We start from the raw sequence: 22,802 nt of genomic DNA on the forward strand, positions 1-22,802 counted from the left end.
TTTTTTTTTTTACAGTGTACATGTATTAAATATTGAAGAACATTGAAAATGACAATGAATAGTAATGCGGTGCATATAATTAGCAAAAAAGCTCCTCTCTAGAGATAATTTTTCTAGCAGGCTAACGAGTTTATGGTCACTGGATATGGTTTTTCTGAGGTAAATGTGACATACATGACATTGTTTACATTGTTAAAACACTGATTAAGCTATTCTATATGGCATGATACGGATTTCGATAAGTTGTCCTGTATCTTTTAACACATTTTCAGATGCTCATCCATGTTTATTTGACACTGTTACTAGTAAGGCAGAAGAGAAGATCCAAAGCTATCTCAAGACTAATTCGTACGTATTTTACGAGGTGGCTAATTCATACGAATTTGTACGACCTCACTCATACGAATTTGTACGTTGTGTCTAATGCTGCCTTCACGTGCTATCGGAAGTTTCCGACTTCCCACCTCAGAAGTCGTGATTACGAGCTTGTTGTGTTCAGGTGCTTTGTTGTCGAAAAAAATGGAGGACGCAAAGTTTTACTTTTGTGCGTCTTTGGAAAATGTTATTTTAACACCATTTCAGTCATTTCCCGGTCCGAGAAAATCACAGAATCACTGGCAAACATAGCAGCACAACACGAAAGCATATTGTTTATAATCACATTCACAATAAAGGCATAATGTAGACAATAAAGGCTGCTTAAAGACAATAGTTTTCAGCCACACATGATCCTATTGTATAGCTACCACACTAGATAGCAGCTTGCTCACTATTCTGGAATGATGGTCAACTAGATGCGATTTTCAATGTGTTTAAACATAATATGCTTCAAATGATTAATAATTTATGTAAATATGTACTACTTTAACAACAAGACAAGACGATTAAATTGTTGTGGGGAAAAAAACGTATAAAACACCTGCCACAGCAGAAATTCGTCTCCCATCTGCCATTTTTAACGGTTAGGCCACACCCATCTCGGGAACTTGTGTATCAAAATTATTTCCGAACTTCCCAGTGGTAAACACGACATCAGAGGGCGTTCATGTGCAATTTTTACCTCGAAAACTCGTATTTACGATAATTCTGATAGCACATGAAGGTAGCATAAAACCCACGCAATGTAGGTTTAGGGGCGGGGTTTGAGGTTGGTCATTCGTACGAATTCATACGAAACGGATTTGGCAACTCGTCAAATAAGCACGATTTAGCAAAAAACGTACGAATGAAGTCGTACGAATTAGCCATCTCATAAAATATGTACAAATTGCCATGAGATCGGGTTGGAAGATCCGTTTCATGTGCGTTCTGCCCTGCCGGTTCTCTTGAGCTGAGCTGCGGCAGAGTAGCCTGACAAGCCAGACCCACATCAAGATGTTTGGTCTGGAAACTCACCATTGACAGGACTCAATCCGAGGGGCGGGATAAACGGTTGTCTTTCAAACTCCCTCTGCACGCGATAGGATAGCGCTACCACCAACCAGAGCAACAAAGGTGAAACAGAACTTGTTGATAGATTAAACATTCGCCGTATCCGGTCGGCAAAACTCTGAACACATCTTAATGTAATGTAATGTAATTGAAATTGGATGTAATTTCAAATCTGAGACTTTGTTTTATATCAATAGTCTTAAAGCACAAAAATTATTGTGATTTATTGGATGGGGAGGCACGCTACAATGTTTATTTCATTCATTAACTGAAAACAGGATGTGTAATCGATTATTGGGATTTATGAATCAATATTGTTTTGTAAAATTGAGAATTGATTAAAATCGTGAAATCAATATTTTTTACTCAGCTCTAGCGAGTAGGCTACACATGTGCAGTATTGGCTCGATACTAATATATCAGTGCATCCCCAAATTTAACAAAATATTAAACACTAAAGAGTATTATTTTATCAAACACTTTGGCAGGCAGCTTTAAATATTATAATCAAACTGGTGTTAGACTCTGGCTATGTCTGAAACTGAAAGCTGCCCATACAGGAAGTGCAGCCCAATTATAACATCCAGTCTTACACCCATGGCCCCCAACCTGTCAGTCAAAGTCTGATAACAACCTCCCACAGACAAACTGAGCCAAGCAGTGTGTTGTGTGAGACCAAAACATGAACAAGACAAAGGATGATACAACCCTTGAGATGGAGACTTTCATTTACTTGTGAAAATTAAACAGCAAAAACAATTGTTTTTAAATAAAATGAGAGTAATATAAAGAAATATAGCATAAATGTATACTGTATGTATTTTGCACTCTTGAACTCGAACACAGGTTGCTGTAAGAACCCTTTGATTCTTAATTTCCCCCTTCTTAAGCATATATCAAAACATTTGATACATTGATTAAAACTGAAAAAAATCAATCAATCAATCAATTCACTTTTGATAATCAATGTCTCTAACACTCCTGAAACACCAAATGATTCTGGAGCCCCAGGCTGTATCCAAAAGCTGAAGCTCTTAAGGTAAGGCATCAAAACATATCTGAATACAATGTTAGCTTCACTTCCTTTCTCTTGAGATACCTTTATCTGATAGAATTTTGACACAAGACACTAAAGGACAGAGTTATTTTGAACCTTTTGTACTGCCGCAGTCAAAGCCATACAACACATTGAATGCACATCTGCCTCAGCAAGCTGTCTGATAACGATTTTGAATGCCCTTTAATTAGTTTTTAATATCTGATAAACTGTCTACCTGAGTTAGGCCTGTCATTCCGTATTTTGCCAGTTTGTTTTTGCCAGAGTGTGTTTTATCTCTTTTAACCATGCCTGATGATTGTAGTTGTCTAAGACAAAAACCCAGTGAAGTCTATAGACTTCCATCCTGACCATTAAATTGTGTCCTGGTCCGAATCAATCCTGATGACTCTTATATTTAAAAAGAGTTATACAATTGCATTGCAATTTTCTCAAACAGCCCGAGGGTGCAATTGTTTTCAACTGAATGTATGAAGGTGGTGAGTTTTGAATGGATGTCAATGGATGAGAGGCTTCAGTACGCAGATTAAATTATGTTTTATTAACAAAGTTCGGTAGGAACATGTTTAAATGATCTAGCCAATCAGAGAGGAGGCCTATGCACTATATTGCCAAAAGTTTTGACATCTGACTTTACAAACATGCTTATGCACTTTAAAGGAACTGTATGTAAGAAATGTATTTCAATTAATCATAAAATGGCCCTGATATGTCACTAGACATTAAGAAATCATGTTAATTTCAAATACTTCTATCACTGACAACAGTAGTCCGGCCAGGATATTGTCATTTAAACGATGTTATTACAGCCCTCAACTGATGTTGATGTTGACATGTTGTGTTTTGAAGCTCCACCCTCCACCTATCGACCAATCACGAAGTCAGTAGTGTTTCGGTATCTGGGTTGCCAGATCTGCTCTAGTTACCACAGCTGCAGCTACAAACGTTCCTGCTGGGTCCAGTAGCCTATCTGGCAACCTCAAGTCAGGGAAAGGGGGAGCTCTATCTACCGCTCTACAGTCATTTGAAAGTGATTGCAGTACCATTTTGGCCACAATTTTACATAGACTCACTTTAATGACATTCCATTCTTAATCTGTAGGGTTTAATATGGAGTTGGCCCTCCCTTTGCAGCTATAACAGCTTCAACTCTTATGGGAAGGCATAAGTAAAAGTAGTGTGGTAGCGTGTTAGTATGTGTTTATGGTCATTTTTGACAATTCTTCTAGAACAGATTTGTGAGTTCAGACACTCATGTTGGACGAGGAGGCCTGGCTCACAGTCTCTGCTCTAATTCATCCCAAAGGTGTTCTATCGGATTGAGGTCAGGACTCTGTGCAAGCAGAGTCAAGTTTCAGTCAAGTTCCTCACGAATGCACTTATTGCACAGGTGGCACCCTATCACAGTTCCATGGTTGAATTCATTGAGCTCCTGAGAAGGACCCATTCATTCACAAATGCTTGTAGAAGCAGTCTGCATGCCTAGGTGCTTGGTTTTGTCCATGGAAGTGATTGGTACACCAGAATTCAAAGATTTGGAGAGGTATTTGAATACTTTTTGTGATAATAATACATTACAAAAATAATATACATACAACTCACCTATGTTCCTCAACAGTTATCTGCATTCCACCGCCCCCCTGACCCCTCACTCTCAGCTGGTTCCTATCCCAGCCAGGGATATGGGGAGTACTCTGGGTTTGGGCCAGTTTCTGAAGTCGGAGCCTCCCCTCGGACAGCATGCCAAATACGCCTACTCCTTTTAATCTATCTGATTATTTGTAAGTGTGAACTCGTGAAACAGCTTATCGCTTAATGAATTGACAGCCTGTCTGTTAATCTTCAACGTGTTTGCCATTAAATAGTTTTTCTGGGGTGAGCTATATCTGGAGTTCACAACAATATTTTATTAAAGAAGTTTTGCAACAGGTAGTATTCAGTTTACAGCACAAGTTCAATGGTATATGTATTTCTATTATAATTTCAAGTTGACAACCAATCCAATAAGCCAATAAAGCATGTTTATAACTGTGAGTTTGGAATTGTTTGCATTTTATGTTATTTATTCATTTTTATAGTTGTCTATGTGTCATGGGGAATGTGGGGGTTGATACATGATATTGTGTTAAATAAAGAATAATAATAAAAAGTATTTTCAATCCTGGACTCAGAACTTATAAATAGATGTATTGAATAGGTTTGATACATTTTTTAAATGTTGTTAAATATAACAAATATAAATGTTGTCAACAATGATTGATTATTAGAAAGATGCTGTGGTCTCTAGAGGGAACATTGCAGACACATCATATGGTCACACTTTTATATAGTTTAATTTAATGTTCCCACATATGAATTGTTGTGTTAATTTTGTGACATTATCTACACACACACAAAAATCTGGTTTTGATTTAGTTGTTCTGAAGGGGTGTAAAAACGAGTTTGTTTTAAGGGTGTTCAGGGTCAAAATGACCCACATTGCAAATGAGGGGGAAAAGACTTTTCATTTGTCAAAAATAAATACTAGGTACTACACATAAATGAGATACTAGGATGTGGAACAAACATGGTCACTTACACACGCATACACACAGAGGTGTGTCTACAACAGAGAGCAGTTTTAAAGAAATGGGCAAATATAATTAATAATTTCAGCATAAATGTGAATATTTCCACACATAAATGAAGGCTTGATAAAATAAACAATATGGTATTACACTTTTAGTGTCAGCTTACACACACAGAATTGTGCCCCTAACACCTAGATAAATATCCAGAAAAACTGATCATTTTAAGGGTTTTTTCCCCGTTTTTTTTCTTTCGTAAAAATTTAATATTTCATAAGCAACCCAATGGTCATTAATTGATCAATTTCATGGTAAAGAATTAAAAATAAAAATACAAAATACAAAGACATAGGCTACATGCGTGAACATGAAGTAAATAAAATAATTTATATTATTTTATTATTAAAAATATATATTTTATTACAATTCTCCTGTAAAAGTTTGGAGTCAAAATTACTGATATGTCTATTAATTTGCCTATTTGACAAGTAATGTATTTCATTTTTTCTATTTATTAATTATTATTTCAAAAAAAAATTATAAAAGAAAGAAAGAAAGAAAGAAAGAAAGAAAGAAAGAAAGAAAGAAAGAAAGAAAGAAAGAAAGAAAGAAAGAAAGAAAGAAAGAAAGAAAGAAAGAAAGAAAGAAAGAAAGAAAGAAAGAAAGAAAGAAATGTTTCATTGCAAAAAAGGGGGGGAAAAACTATTGGCTATCTGTCTTTCTAAAGGGTGTTTCTTATACTGACACAGGGTTGGGTCTGAGGAGCTTCTTGGGATTAGATCAATTAATCTCCTTCTGGGCTTTATGTCAAGAATAGAACAATAAGAAGTGGAGCAGTGCTCTGATATCAGCTAATGCTTCTGTTTGTGCAAATACCGCCTTTTCATCATTACTTCTCTAAAGACACCACTGTGGGAACATACCTGACTGCCCTAAGGTAAGAATATATGTTTTTTTGTTTTTTTTGGAAGTACCTCTTTGTACGTATAGTGTTTGTCATGGCAAGGTTAGGACGATGCTGACTCTTTCAAAATTTGGTGAGGCAGACGCATAAAACTTGTCATCATATTTCCCATCTTCCAGAAACAAACTAATTCAGAATGTCAAACCAATAAAATGAAATGAGAAATTACATGAATTATGAATAAATGCTGAAATTGCCGCATTTAAATGTCTGTTTGTTGACTGACTTTAATGCATACAACTTTTATTGTTATATTAATTTAGAGAGAGCACATTTAATATTTGGACTTGAATGAATTTAAATGAATTTGTATATTTTAAAATAAACCACTAAATGCAAAAGTATATTCAAACAATCTGTTAACATTATTTAATGTATGCCATAATACGCTTTACTTCATTTATTAATCTAGAGTAATGTTGATTTCTACATATAATAATACATTTTTACAATTTTAGGTTGTATATATTTATATTAGCTTGGATTAATTCATTAATTTAGTCATTCATTTATGTATATATATATATATATATATATATATATATATATATATATATATATATATATATATATATATATATTTATACATATGTATGTATGTATAAATGAACAATACCATATTCAAACTACAATTTTAAGTTTTTCCCCCTTTTTTTAGTTAAAAGGATTGCAGATGTCACGTCATACATCAGAATGAGTAGGAGGAAGAGGAGAAACAGTCGCAGGAGGAAGAGCTCCAGCAGCAGTAAACGTGAGTGTTGATCTATATGTGGCTCGTGGGCCATGTGTGGAGAATAATCCTCTAAACACTGTCTGAGTCACGCTTAACCCATGCCTGCAGCACATCCTGTAAAACAGGTGCCGGATTAGGCCTGTTTATATAGCACTCAGCATCACACCAATATGTGAATTGGAATAGCAAAAAAAACAAAAAAATACACACAATATAAATATAAATAATACTGATAATTTCTACTGGGTGAAAAGTATACTTAGGAAAAACTCTCTTAGAAAAGTCTATACTTTTTTATACTGTATTTGTATTGTACATTGCATATTCATTTTAAAGATTTTTTCCCAAGTAAGTACTTATACATTTTATTTAGAATTATAATTATTTTTAAAACCAAGGACAATAACTAAAATGATAATGGTAAACTTATCTAAAAATCTTTCTAAATATAAAAGAATAGCAATGTGACCGCTGGTGTGGACAGTCTGGACACTAATATAGTTATCGTTATAGTTACCGTTCTTAATGTTAGTGGGCCTTTAGAACGTAAGAGTTATTGGACAAAAAAGTATTATGACACTAAGCTGGAAAAAACAAACAAAAAAAACAACAAGTCATTATACAAAGAAAGTTGTACAAAATATCAAACCTAGAGGCATTTGCAAAAAATAAAGGTCACTAGAGCTTTTTGTAATGACATCCTGACATATATATAGGTTGCCCCACCCTCGTCATCAAAGAAGAGATGAGATAAGATGTGCACAGAAAAATTATTTAATAAATACTGCAATATTCCATAAAATAATAAGATTAGTCAATTTTAATTTCATAGGGACTTTATGCAACTTTATGATTAATAAATTAAATGTGGCTTTTCCTTTAAAAAATAAAGGATTGTTGGTTGTGTTACAAATAAGATATCAAGAAAGGTATGAGTAATGTGATGCATCTAAACCTCTTTTCTTTTCTGTACAGAATGCCTCTCTCCATATAACTTTCAAAGGCACACTATGGTGGACACTGAGGTTCATGGGGAGGAAACCGCAGAGAAAGGAGAAACAGACTCTTTCTGTAAAGAGCATAAACTGTCAGAGTCTGAAGATGAGAAGGAGACAGAGACTCCAACCACAGAGAAAGAAAACAGACCAGGGAGCTGCGAAGATATTTTCCAGGAAAAAAAGAATAAAGACAGACAAAAGTCAATCTTAGAACCAGTGGACAGAGATCCGGGATTAAAAGTAACACATTCGGTGACCTTTGATAACTTTGGACTGTCTTCTCCCAGAGTTGTGTTTGAACGATGCCATGAGGCTTCTGTAAGAGGATCAGTCAGTAGTGTGGTAGCAGTCACAACCACTGAGGTCAAGGGCATGACCGCAAATATGAGGCTTGAGATCAATGAAGTGGTGACGTCGGATGACTCAAATATCAAGACAACAATTATTCTTCAAAAACACAAAGACAAAAGAGAAGAGACTCATTTTAGAAGCCGAACCGAGAAACGTCAAAATTCTAAAAATCCCACAATCTATTCATGGAACCAACATGGAGCAGATTACAAACTAAATGTCAGTGATAATGTAAGCTATAAGATTAGCATTGCAGAGCTCAATGCTGAGTCAACACATACTTCCAAGAGTCTGAGCTCATGGGACGAGCCCGAAGAAGTGAATTGCTGTAAAGGCTGTTGTAAAAATAACCCAGGGGGCCAGACTGACACTGATTTCACATTGGTTGATGGATCTTCCTGTTGTTCATCACCCTCTGATTTCTGGCAACTTCAGAAACAGCTGCCACTGCCTACCAGTCTCAGTAACGAGGCATTATGGGATATCCCTCCCCCTGATGAATTTGCTGATAATAATGGTAGCACACTGGATTTTCTTGCAGAAAATGTTGCATCATGTCAGATCAGTCCCAGGGAAATATTCATTGACCATGATAACAATAATTTCACACAGACAGCATCTGAGGTTACCTTGTGCAAAAAGTTGATATGCCAGAATACACTGGATGCGGACAACAGGTGCTGTGAACGGCTATCCGACTTGAGTCCTGAGGAAAATGTATTCATGAATCCCAGAGTTTCAATGAATAGATCTTCTTTCACTAAAAACTTCATAGACAATCATGAAAGGAAGACTCGTTTACGCAATAACAGCATTGCCATCCTAGAAACCAAAACGCATCCTCCAGGCTATATGGATATACCACCCAAAAGACGAAAGACTTACCCGGGAGTGGCATATAATATGAGTCAGGCCAGAGATAGCATTCCCTCATACAGAGAGTCATTTTCCTCTGGCACACTCTCTTCGTTTTTCATGCAGTCACTTCCCTCTCAAGCAGAGAGGAGGGGTAGATTCTATGTCGAAGACGAAAGACTTCGTCCACTTGGGAGCCGCAAATCTTCCAGTAGCAGCAGCTATCGACCAAGCTCAAGCTCTACAACTGGTCCTGACTCATTTAATCCCAAATGTAAGGCTTATAGCACGATCAAAAACCCTTTTTATCCATGCAGGTCAGATGAGAGTCCAGAAGAAGTCTTCTTTAGAGGTGAACAGTACCATGGGCCACCGCAGCTAGATGAGATGATGCAACCGGGTTCGGATGCTATCGCTGCTGGTTTAATGTTTGTTGATCAAGCAGGCCAACTTGAGCTGAATGAAGTCAATGAAAGTGGCTTTGAAGAGGAGATGGTGGAGCTGGATGAGTCGATTTCTGCAGGTGACAACATGGACAGCCATCAAAGGGAACTTTTTATCCATGTCATCCCACCTTCACTAAGCAACTCTGAAGAAAAAATCAACGAAGGAACATCCAACAGTGTCAATCATAACATGTGTGACAGAGATGAGGCTGATGCCCCAAAGAAACGAAGAGGTTCAGTAATGACAATAATCACTGGAGATTGTGAGCAGAGATTTCTACATGGCAAATATGTCTTCTCGCTTGATGAGGACATTTCAGAGGAACTTCCAATAGAGGCTTTGAGTCCTGTGAGTGAGTCTCCTACTGGGTCTCCAATAGAGGACCTGGGCAGCATCAGAGAAGCTGTGGAAGAGCTCCAGAATTCCTCCCAACCACAAAAAACCACAACCTCTGCAAACTCTGAGCTGACCTTACAGATGGACATGCCCTGTCAGCTGACTGGAGAAGAGCAAACAAATGAATACTTGGATAAAATATGTGTGGATGTCTGTATGACACCCAAAATTTATATAAATGATTTGTCTGAACGGCAAAGTGCCTCAAAAAGTAAGCACTGAAATATTTTATGTTTTCTTAGCAGTGGTTTTCTCCGGAGAGTCACAGTCTAATAAGGCCTGTCCTAATAGAGTTGAGGAAAGTAGTAGTAGTAGTAATAATAATAATAATAAATAATAAATAATAATAATAATAATAATAATATTTCTGAATGCAAAAGAGATTGAAAGCTACTGTGACCTGTTCACTCTCTCATGGGTGAAGGTTTTGAATTATTATGTCCGCCTACTGCCAAATGCAAATTTATCCTCATTTTAAGATAATCACTATTATATTTTTCTTTATTCAATTATACAATTAATAAATTATTTAATTAAAATAAGCAGTTTAAGCACTCAGCTCGAGACATTATAGACTGCCGTCAGCCAATGATTAATGTTTGGTACACATGTTCAGACACTGGGCATGCTGAAGGTATCAACTCAACTCCATGCATCTCGTTCATCTTCTCAGGAACCCAGGGTTAAAGTTTTAATCTGAGGCGTTTTTTATCCTAGCCTAATTGGTGTTATAGAAATATCTGCCCTAATCACAAGGGCAGAGACATTTTTTTTAATTAAAACATTTGTGAAAATCATTTCATGTGAATGGTTTTAACTCAAAACTGGATTAATAACATCAGAATGCATGCTGCACCGACTCTAAAGTATAGTTAAGAGTGCATGGTTAAATTATCTTATCAAATTAAAAGAGAAAATGCTTCCCATAATGTTAACATCAAAAGCTTTGTACCCAAATCAATGGGCAAAAGTACACTGTACATTTTTTTGTTGGTTTAACTTAAAAAAAGTAAGTGACCTGTTTGCCTTAAAATTGAGCTTATTGAAATAAAAACTTTGAGCTAAATCAATGAAGGAAATTAGTTTAATAAATATAAACTCAAAATATTATTGTATCTGAACCACACAATTAATTTGATAAATCATTAAAATAGCACAACTTGGCATGTTGCACTGCATCACCACAAATAAAACACATACAATTACCCAATATGCTTACAAAATCATTTAATAATATTTGAATAAAGGTTGTCGATTCTCAAAAATGTTCATTGTATTAACTCATTTTTATTATTTCAATGAACTCAAATTTTCAAGGCAACCAGGTAACTTAATTTTTAAATAATATTTTACAGTGTGACCCATACTACATAAAATGTGGGTTTATTTGCAACAAATTATGTTTGTATTATGCATGTATTAACATAGGTCGGGAGGAACTCGTCAAAAAAGCTACTCAAGTGTTACCAGCTGTCTATAATCAGTAATTAACAAATACTCTATATCACCAGCTGTCTACAATCAATAATCAACATATCTACCCAACGAAGGCAAGCCATATATAATCTTAGTCAAACTCATCTATGTTATCTATAAACTCTCCAACTTATTTGTAAGTGTGAACTCATGAAGTAAAATGTGGTTTGTGCTTATCCCAATTTGCTCAAACCAATTTTAAAGACATTTAGAAACCAAGAAGTAACGGTTCCTATTCAATCTGTCATTTGAATCGGTTTGCATATCATCATGTATGCAGTATAAAAGCATGATGATCAAATTTGGCACTGTGTTGGGTCATCATTTAATCAAAATCTGGGTTTTGAAAATGGCAACCGGATGAAAACCACAAAAACATTGTTTTGTTGGCTTTGGCTTTACACTGTTGTTGTAATACAGCCTATTAATTTGTTTATCATTTATAGATTCATTAGAGGTTAAAGAGCACCTCAGGCCTCCAACAGATTCCATTCATAAAGATTCAGAGGAACATTCAGACCACTGGGCAAAGAGACGGAAGCTCTTCAAGGAGAGCAAACAACGCAGTTCTGCAGGAGGAGGTTCCATAACTAGCAATATCACTGAGGAATCAGGTAATCGCTTATATGCTCATTTAATTTGCTTTATGTGAATTGTCTGACTGAGGAAGTTTATGTGCAATCTGCAATACATGGCAGGAATGTCAAAATATTTTTTGGTTGCACGATTTACTGGACTAAATATTTACTTTTGGGTGTAGATTCTTTAATTTGTTAGTGTAACCAAGGAGTTTACATTGAATATGCTCTTCTGCAGTAAATAAAGTCCAAAATCAACTATATGCTGTTTTAACTCACTTTAGATTAAAATAAAAGGAAGCACATAATGTACTAATTAAATTGTCCTACATAATGGCCTAATGGATTGAATTTAGCTTATAACCATGTGTTTGATATCCATGGTTTCTGGTATATATTTGGTTTGTAAGGAGAAATGTGTTGTATTGATAATAACTATTGACTATCAAAATGTTGACCACAAATCTTTTCTGTTATTAAGACACAATTAACTCTGAGGACACTCGTTCAGTGGACATATCAATGCGAGATATCGAGGACAGAGGATTTTACACAGAAACGTTTCACTCGGTATCATGGATATACCATGGAGATGATGTTAACCAGAATGACAGTCCACACTGTCTAACCAACTGTTCCCGACCAGCAGCAAGTGGGTTCTTGGCATTCTAAGATATAGGCTAGAGCTGGGTATTTGTGATTTTATAGTACAGTGTTTAAAGATGCATTATGTATTTCAGTTCGTGAGCGGACAGTAAAAATCGGTAAAGGCATGGGCGAGTATCCCTGGGGCTTCCGAATTCAGTTCTCCAAACCCATTGTGGTTACTGAGGTGGATACAAGTAAGTTTGCACGATTACATAACTGATCAGCACCACAACAAATGTGTGTTAAAGCAAGCTTAAAATTAAATTTGTAAAAAGGAATAGTTTGAAGGACGTAAGTCACTGTGAAATAATATCAGTCTAATGCATAAAGGGAATTTTAGGTTTTCTAGATTTTAGGGATTAATTTGCCAAAAAAGCTATCCTGTTTGTGGTCCTATAATCGTGGTGAATTAGCCTTCCGAGATGACCCAAATGACTGTCATTATGATTATTTTTCACTTTGGTGAATTGGAATATAATTTGTTTGTTTTCATACAATCTGCCATTTCCCATTGAGGGTTATGTTTAGGGGGTTCATAGCCTGGCAAAACCCAGACAACTGGCAAATTTAGATTTGCTCTGCAAGTACAGTTACTACTGAGGTTTGGTTTTAACCAGGCTAGGGGGTTCAGCTTTATCTTTATACAAATTGTATGTTTCAGTAACACTTAAAAGATAGATGTCACTGTAATATTCCAATATATTTACTAAGTTGTGCCATGGATTGGCAACAGCAGGAATGCTTTGGATAGTTGTTAGTACTTCAGAGTAATAAGGATACAAAAGCTGTACTGGGTCTAGGAGCTACTTTTACCATTAAAATGTAATATTAAAAAGTTGACACATGGCAAAAATTGCTTCTAAGTTTCCACAATAAAAGCAACTTTTATCCTTAACCCAGCTGACAAAGATTTGTTCTAAGAACTTTTTGATAATGTTCACATTAAGTTATGAAAATGTTATTTCTAATTGTTCTATGAATGTTCAAAACAAAAATGTTAGACAAATGTGCACCTAATTTTTCAATGAATAATGTATAAATATTTTTTTTGTGCCAACGTTTAACTTTCAACATACATTTTGTTACTGTTAACAGATTAACTTTTTCATAACTTTGCCAGCAGATTAGCCTAAATTCTTAGAATGTTCCCTGTGAGCTGGGGAGATTTTTGGTGAAAACATCCTTAGGTTTTAACAGCTATATTATCGTGCCATCTGTAATCATAATACTTATGAACTAAAACCCAAATGGACAATGCAATCATACAGTTTGAATCTGAGTGTGCTGTAAGTGGCATTTTTTTCAAAATGTGGAGACCTCATATGAAGTAAGATGTTGGTGTGCTCTGCTTCAGACGGAGCAGCGGAGGAGGCAGGGCTGCAGGTTGGAGACTGTGTGCTGGCAGTAAACGGCACTGATGTCACTAGTGTACCACACTCAGAAGCGGCTGACCTCGCACGGCAAGGTACAACATTATTAGAGATTATTATTCATTTTTAAATCCAAGTTCTGTCATGACAACTCTGAGTATAGTAGTTATATTCATTCAAACATAAAATAAAAATGCATACGTAACAGTTAGATTCTTGCCCATACACTGTAAAAAATTATATGTTCAATAAGTTATGACAACAAGTTTTTACATTGTTTTAACTCATCAAAATAAGTTAAGAAATGGTAAAATTGTTTTTATTAGTTATACAAGATGTAACTCATTTTTTAAAGTCAGTTTAACATAATTTAAGTTGAAATAACTTAAACATCCAAGTCGATTGTACTGCAAAAGTTCAAAATTTGCCAGTGTATAAAGCCTTTCCAGAAAAAATAAAAATGATAAAGCATTATACATAATATATTAGCTAAATGCACCAATAGGTAATTGTATTCTTATGCATATTACAGTGGATATTCATAGACAAATATTTGTATTGTTTTCGTTTGCTTCCCAATTTTTCTCTGTAACCAATAATGAAGTCAGCAAGTGTATGATGCCTGTTTCAATATCTATTCTAATTTAAAACATTGAAATCATGCTCGCATCGCTCATGATTTACATGGAAATGTATTGCTCTTTAGGGGCTTGAGGTCAACATAACTGAGTGATTAAAAACTAAACACTTTTAAAATGTTTTCTGTTTAAAGGCCCAGACATTTTAACTCTGACCATTGGCTCAGATATTGGTCGAATGCCTAACACTCCACGGCCAACATGCAGGGGTTACTTGCATAAGCGAACTCAATCCAGTTTGCTGAAGGGCTGGAGAAAGCGGTGGTTTGTGCTCAGACATGACTGCTGCCTCTATTACTACAGAAACAAGCGTGTAAGTTCAGTTTTTTGTCTTATCCATACGTTTTTTTTTGTTGTTTTTTTGTTTTTTTGCCTGGAAAACCTAAATGTGCAGTGACACAAAATCAAGCTTTTGCTTCTTCTTGGCAGGATGAAGGGAAGAGCAGAGCTCTGTCTGTGTTGAGTCTGGAAGGGGCGCTGGTGGAGGCCGACACCAGTTTAGGAAAGCCATTTGTGTTCAGATGCTGCCCTGTCTCTGGGAACCGAGTTTACTACTTGTATGCTACATCCAACCAAGAGATGAAAAGGTGAGGACATGGTGCTTTCTGAAAAATAAAAGATCAAATTATTTATAAATACAACATTAAAAGGAAAGTTCACCCAAAAATGAAAATTAGCCCATGATTTACTCACCCTCAAGTCATCCTAGGTGTATATGACATTTTTCCTTCAGCCGAATAAAAGTGGAGTTATATTAAAGTCCTGGCTAATCCAAGCTTTATAATGGCAGGGATGATCTCTGTTTTTGAAGTCCATAAATGCATCTGTCCGTCCAGTAGCCGAACGTGCTTCACACGGCGCCGGGAGGTTAATAAATGTATCTGGAGGTGAATTGATGTGTTTGTGTTAGAAAAATATCCATATTTAGAACTTTGCAAAGTAGAGTTTCGGCCGATCTCTTTCCATATTCAGTTTATGAAAAAAGTTACACCGTCGCGTATGCATCTCGAACTCTGAGAAGGCACTTTCAACAGTTTTTTCCATGTTAGGTGATTGGCTGAAATTTTAATTAAAAAAGTTTTGAATATGGATATTTTTCTTACACAAATGCAACGATTTGCTTCAGAAGGCCTTTATTAACCTCCCGGAGCAGTGTGGAGCACGTTATTTGATGGACAGATGCATTTTTATGGACTTCAAAAAAGCAGTACAACAATCAATGCCATTATAAAACTTGGATTAGCCAGGACTTTCTTAATATAACTCGACTTTAATTTGTCTGAAAGAAGAATGTCATATACACCTAGGATGACTTGAGGGTGAGTAAATCATGGGCGAATTTTCATTTTTGGGTGAACTATCCCATTAATACAACATTATTAAGTGTGCAAAAAATCCATCTTTAATCAAATATCTTAATCCAATATGCTTTAATCCTATAATTTATTGTTGTTTATTTGAATAGGGACAGATACAAAATCGACATCGATTATTAAATAAAGAATAATCTGATGCATGCATCAGTGTTTTAGCCAGGGCTAATTTGCAACACCAATGAGGAGAATTTATATTTTAGCTGACAGATTTCACAAGGAATTACAAGTCACAACCAAAATTGACCATTCAAATTCATTCAAAAAAAGCAAACTTCTGGGAATCATTGGTTGTAAAAGCCAATATGTTCTTCAATTTGCATTTGTTTGTTTCTCAGGTGGGTGGAGGCTATGGGTCGAGCTGTTCATCCTATTACTCAGGTAATTTCCTACTCATTTTTGCACTTAGAATGAGGTTTTCCATTCTTCATGGCAGCTCTGTTAATGTGAATACACCTATGGAATACACAGGATCAATTAATAAATCAGTGTCTTGCTAAACACAATACCATTGGCTGATTTAGACTGTTATGGTAATACTAATGATGGTTATTGTTGAAGCAGAATCACGTGTGGGTGGACGTCACGCGACACAACTCAAATCTGCCCCCACTAGCAGTCAAGAACCCAGAATGCCTTGGGTTGCTCCACCAGCTGGACAGGAACAAGGACTCATGGGTACAGCACTACTGTGTCCTGAAAGATGGATGCCTCTATTTCTATGTGAGCATTCGGTCAACCTGCGCCATCGGTACGTTTGGGAACTGCCAATACAAATATCTGAATGGTTTGAACTGCCATATTACTGTACAGCTGCTAATAAAACAAATTCACACGAGAATGATCTCTTTATAAATCAGGACTCCAGATAAAATAAGTTGACTAGGGAGCCAATGGATCCTGTAATTAAACATTTAATAGGTTACTTTTTGTTGCCAAATTAAAGAATTGTTCAAGAAATGCTTTTAATCTATAATCCCATTCCAATGTTTTACACATTTCACAGTCATCCCACGTCACCTCCCATTAGTGATTTACTCCCAAACAAAATTCTCCTTTACAGTCAACTTTTTAAATATTCATTGCTACAAAGCTCAGTTGCAATATGTATGCAAGTACATATTGTATTTGCTCAGTATGCAAATGTTTTTTTTAATTTGGTATATCTGTAGCTTGTTATTCTTTGAATAATATCTCTCTCATTTGTCTTATTGCAGGAGGAATCTACCTGCATGGTTATACAGTGAGGGATCAGCCACTGGGATCCAAAAGATCCACGATTGAGCTCAGACCTCCATCTGAAGAGTTTAAAGTGTTCTACCTCTGTGCAGAGAATGCAAATGAGAACAAACGGTAATGAACTAGGTTTTAAATATAGTTAAAGGTTACTTCAGCGATTAGCATATGGCTTTGTATCAGTAGAACGCAAATCGTCAATTTGCATCATCGGAGGAATTTTTGGCCAGAGGCTAAAGACTACAGCCAGCAGAGGGAGCTATTTCTGCATGTTTTCAACTCTCACATGGGGGATGGGAAATTGCAGCTGCAGCCTCAGGCATTCATGTAAACAGTGCGGCCGGCGGAGTAAAATAAGTTTCAACTTCTCAAATTAACTTCTATGAATGTTAAGCTTCCAAAGGAATAAACTGAAAACACGCCAGACTGAACATGCACTGTGACTGAACACGCCCGTAGGGTAGAGCAAGGTGAGCAGAACTATGACGGGCAATTCACAAGAATATCTCCCTCCCCAACTATTGTTGGGTCTTGCAGAAGGGATGTAAGCTCCAATTTGCTGAGGTCCTGCTATAGATGTGGTAGTACCGAAGATTGTAGTTGGAAATGCTTACTTGTAAGATATGCCTGACATAGCTGAGGTTATGTTGGTAATTTTCCCCTTTACAGCTCTGCTCTCGGGTCCATATAGGGCTACAGCCGGGTCTTGTCTTGAACGCTTGGAATATATCCTTGCATTGGGGAATTCTGGCTTAGGGAGTAGTGACACCATATGAGTCGCATTGGATGCGCCCATGGGGTAGAACATTTTTTGAATTTTGATTTTTTTTAAAAATACTTGATAGTTAAGTGTAATTTCACTACTTAAACCGAATGCATCCCCATAACGTTGACTACCACTTAATGCATGTTAGCTTTTGCTGCTAGGCGGTTGCATGTGGTATTGAAAAAAGTATCATTAGGAACCGTGAGGGATCGAAATTGGCACCGAAACGAAAGATTTTGAACAATACCTAGCCCTACTAATGAGGCAGGTGTTCCCTCAGCATGGTGTTGTGAGTATTGGTTCTCCATAGTGTGAATACCAAGACAGTATGTTGAAGTACCTCTAAAGCCTTTGCATTAGGATTAGTATTATCTGGGGATCTCTGGTGATTTTGTAATAATTGCAGAGAATGTTGTGATCTTATTCCTGTGCGACTCGGCCATGTCTGTAATTTGTAAAGTAAAAATTCCCCCGCAAATTACGTACCATATTTCATCGAACACGGAGATCCTGTAATAATAGTAGTCCCGTGCAAATCGACATCTGTGATTTGGCCAGGATAAGGCGGATCATATATAGTTTCCTGGCGCATTTCTATCTTTAGCTTTCACAGTGAATGGAGGCTGCATTCATATTGCGCACCGTTATGAATTCCTGCACTGGTCCTACTTTCACTTTAGAATGAGTACCAATTTGGGAGCAAATTGCTTGAATAGTGTGTTTAATATCAATACTATTCTTAATGAAAAACATAACAACAATAACAACAGAACAGTACAATGACAAGCTCTCTTAAATGGGCGCTTTTACATTTAGCTTTGAAAGCTAAATGTAAATCTTCCGGCGTATATTACCAGCTTCTCACACCTGATAAAAAAAATCTGACTCCTGCCGCTGGTCTGTGCTCAGTTCAGTTTTTAATTGTAGCGTCTGTTCTCTAACTACTATATTACTATGAAAATATCAAAAAGATATTGATTTATAGGCCTGTTTATGATTTCATACAACTATATCTATAAAGAAAAAACATTTGCAAGTCTTGACATCATATCTGGGAGATAATCAATAAATTCGAGTAAAATCACAGGCTTTGCTTATCCCGTGCGAATGTGCCACGCAAAATTCAGATGTGGGGGAGTCATTTCTAAATCACAGAGGTCCCTAGATAATACTAATCCTGTGCAAATAGGGTTTTAGAAAGGAAACCACTACTGTAACCTTGGTTTCCTGAGAAGAGGAAAGAGACAAAGTGTCTCGTTGCCGTATTTCGGGCTTGCCTGCACACCTCCTTCAAACAAAAGAGCTGATGACATGTAACTCAGGCACTTTTATCATTGCCGCTTCGCTTGTGACATCATAGATTGCCGTCTGCCAATAATTATTGTTTGTTTACACGTGCCTCAGACACCAGTCATACTGATGACGATCCCCCACAGCATCAATACCAAGACAAAGCATCTCATTCCCCTTCTTAGGGCACCAGGTCGTAACCTAGACGTTCTCAGCCTTACTAACGAGCAGGTGCGTCAATAGATAAATCCTTGTCTGATGATGGAGATTACCATACCGACCCGACATGCCAGATTAATGAATGAATCACTGTATTGATCTAAATGGCTTAACGGGACTGAAACAATGGATGAAGTGGATTCATACACTGAAATATTAACAAGATACTTTAACAGACAAAAAACAAAAAGAGCACTAGATGGGTTGGATATTTAAGCTGCATATATGCTGTATTTTCCTAGCCTGACAATAACTCACAATTAACAGGGCTCAATCTGAGGGGCGGGATAAACGGTTGTCTTTCAAAATCCCTCTGCACACGATAGGATAGCGCTACAACCAACCAGAGCAATGTGAAGCGGATTAAACTTTCGCTGTATCCTGTTGGCAAAACTCTGAACACACCTTCCCTTCTTAAGAATGATTTGAGTGCCGTTCTTTTCTTAAAGAAAATCTTAACTCCAAATCTTGTAGAGTCTCAGCCAAAGCTGATTGAAAGACCGATTTTCAATTAGCACGGGGAACCTCCGTAACTCTGCTTTCATTACGTTAAGCCTGCCCACCGCAAGTCTAAGGAGAGTTGCTTGACGACACTCGCTGCAGATTGAATTAGATTTGCTGCCGTAGGGTGCGTCTACATTTCTAGGCTAATATTTTCCTATAGGCTAATGTTTGTTATTGAGTGATTAAGCAGCTTATTACCTGCAGATTGTGAATGATAATTTATTGTATGAAGGCCTGTTCCCCAGAACTGATGAAAAGGCTCTGGTAACAAGTGTAGCTTATTAATATGTAAATTACATTTTACACTGTCTTTACCAAGGTTGGCCAAGGTACTGAATACTAAATTTTAGTTGAAACATCAGTGTGGGTGTTGCTATATTAATGAATAATACAAATAATATTTAGTGAAATTTTCATGTATGTCTGTAAGGTCATTTCATTATCAACAGTGATGACATATCAGGAACTAAAGAACTTACTGATGAATTAACATTATTTTCTCTATTATGTCCCTAGATGGATCAGTGCAATAAAATCTTCTATAGGAAAATGGCTGCCATTGCATCAAGCAATTCAAGACTACATGAGTCGTCCACCTGAGGAAACGAGAATGTGAACAAGACAGGTCTTGTCAAAAGAGGAGTTTTGTTTCACAACAAGTTTAGCGGTGGAGGGGAGGGAATGTGATGGTGAAGAGCCTACGCCTATGTATAGGCTTACAGAGGTACTGTGACGACAGAGCAACAGCGAGCGCATGAAGTTGTCATGGCAACCAGATACACTGCATGCTGTGCTGTGATGGTATCTAGACTCATATAAATAGAAGTAGAAGCCTAATTCATACTACAAAGTACATACAGTATTAGGAAATCATCAGATCACAGCCAGTTAACAGATTGATATATCAAGTTTGTTATATAGAGGTTCAAGATGAATTATTTGTTCCAATCAAATGGTTTTCTTTGCATTCAGGCCTACGTTCCTGTAAACCTTTTTGTGTCACATACTCTCAATTCTTATGTTGTTTATTTCCAGCATTTGATAGCTATGTAAAGACACGGCCACTGCTATTGTACATAACACACATTGTCTTGTTTTTTGCTGTCTGGGTCAGTTCCATAAATCATTTAGTTATATGGCCTGCAGTAATATATCTTACTGCACAACTTAGCTCATTTTTAAAAATTTTATGGTAATATTATGAATTTGCCTATTCTTTATATGAATAAGGATACATTTCTGGCTTTTTGTATTCATATTTTAATTAGTACAGGGTGTTTACAGTTCCAGTTTACAGTTGGAAAATAATTATTAAAAAAAACTAAGAGTATTTACACCTGGTCACTCCTCGTATTGCTGGGCATTTACACACTTAAGGATTGGATAACTATGTGATCAGTGAAACGTTTGAAGGGACCAAGTGTAAATATTCCCTAATGATTAGCTTAGAATTTGATGTAATCTGTTCATTTAAGTGCTTGTATTGCATGTTAATATCCTATGCTATTAAGAAAGCTTGCCAAAATACAGACTTGCATTATGTTCTACCTCATATAAGTTGTTCTTGTACTATAAGTTTTATGATTACACAGTTCTCTGGAATATTCTGACTGGTCAAGGGTGTCATTGAGGGGTGAAATATTTTGTTTTGAATTTATATACCCACACACAGCAGCAGAAAACATTAGCAGCAGATCCTTTTATTCCTGGAAACTGTGAGGTGGATCCTCGATTGATCGGATTTATTGATTCAGAACAGCCCATAAATACTCAAAAAATGGCTAAATTAGAATGTATAAGTATCTATGAGCCAGTATAAATACCTACATTTGTTTTGTGCACATGCAAAATAAAAAATACATCTATATAAAAGGAATAAATATACGTAAACATATATTTCACTTAAATAGAGATGAACAAAACAGAAAAAACTATTATTAATAGTTGTAGTCTGTACACTGAGGTTTGATACATTTTTGCTCCACAAACTTCATGGAAATAAAACTGAGATGACAGAAAGTGAGTGTCTATAAGCGGATATATATTAGGGATCTGCTGATAGACGCCTGCGCTCAAATGCTCCAGTGTATTTTTGTAAGCACTCGGTGAAGAGCGCCAGAGATGTATATTAACAACAAGCGCTGATTGTTGTAGCCAATCACAGACATTTATGTTGAGCGTGTGAACACAACAGCCAATCAGAGAATCCGTCACATTTTTAAAATTTCTGTAGCGACTTGGTACTGAAGTTATTCATGCTTTTATTACCTTACCTATTATAACTCATTGTACCTGTGTCTTTCTCAGTCGTCGTTTACACGCCTCCAGATGGTGCAAAATGCAGCTGCAAGGCTGCTGACCGGGACAAAAAAATATATGATCATGTCACCTCAGTTTTGGCTTCGCTTGATTAGCTCCTGATCCGTTTTAGAATTCAGTTTGAACTGATTTGTTTTTTAAAGCTCTTAATGATTAAGCTCCTTGTTATCTTAAAAATCTTTACTCCTCAGGCATCTTCCAGATTTCTAAGATTCTTCTTCTTCTTTGATGTTTAACAGCGGTTGGCATCCAACTTCCGTGGTGCATTACCGCCACCTACTGTACTGGAGTGTGGACCGAAGCTTAGATTTTTAGACAGGGTTCTTTTATCCATCCCTCACTCTCGTCTAAAACTAAGGGAAATAGAGCTTTTTCTGTTGCCGCCCCCATCTATGGAGCCAATAGGCTCTGTGTACATAGTGAACGAAGTCGGCATATCTGTTCACAGTTTTCTTGCACCTCTGAGCATCCACCTTGCATCTTCCATTACCATTTTAAGTCAAAATTGAAAACGTATCTATATTCCCTGCCATTTTAATATTATTATACATATGTTTTACTGTTTGTTTTGTCTGCTGTCACCCTG

The 22,802-nt window shown here is 36.5% G+C and overlaps 2 protein-coding genes across 2 annotated transcripts; both read left to right on the forward strand.

The window, feature by feature from the left end:
• The first annotated feature begins 5,896 nt into the window (after positions 1-5,896).
• LOC137063174 (uncharacterized) lies at positions 5,897-9,644 on the forward strand. The gene is made up of 4 exons (XM_067434243.1): positions 5,897-5,992; positions 6,678-6,770; positions 7,728-9,479; positions 9,604-9,644. The coding sequence occupies exons 2-4, from the start codon at positions 6,713-6,715 to the stop codon at positions 9,642-9,644; spliced, it is 1,851 nt and encodes a 616-aa protein (XP_067290344.1). The 5' UTR covers positions 5,897-5,992; positions 6,678-6,712.
• On the forward strand, positions 9,625-22,794 carry LOC137062370 (uncharacterized). The gene is made up of 11 exons (XM_067433258.1): positions 9,625-10,010; positions 11,722-11,889; positions 12,335-12,505; positions 12,594-12,695; positions 13,856-13,966; positions 14,644-14,822; positions 14,939-15,096; positions 16,221-16,263; positions 16,447-16,633; positions 17,100-17,235; positions 20,414-22,794. Exons 1-11 carry the CDS (start codon positions 9,644-9,646, stop codon positions 20,511-20,513), a joined length of 1,722 nt encoding a protein of 573 aa, XP_067289359.1. The 5' UTR covers positions 9,625-9,643; the 3' UTR covers positions 20,514-22,794.
• Positions 22,795-22,802: the final 8 nt, after the last annotated feature.

The sequence above is a fragment of the Pseudorasbora parva genome, chromosome 23, assembly GCF_024679245.1.
Source record: "Pseudorasbora parva isolate DD20220531a chromosome 23, ASM2467924v1, whole genome shotgun sequence".
Lineage (NCBI taxonomy): Eukaryota > Metazoa > Chordata > Actinopteri > Cypriniformes > Gobionidae > Pseudorasbora > Pseudorasbora parva.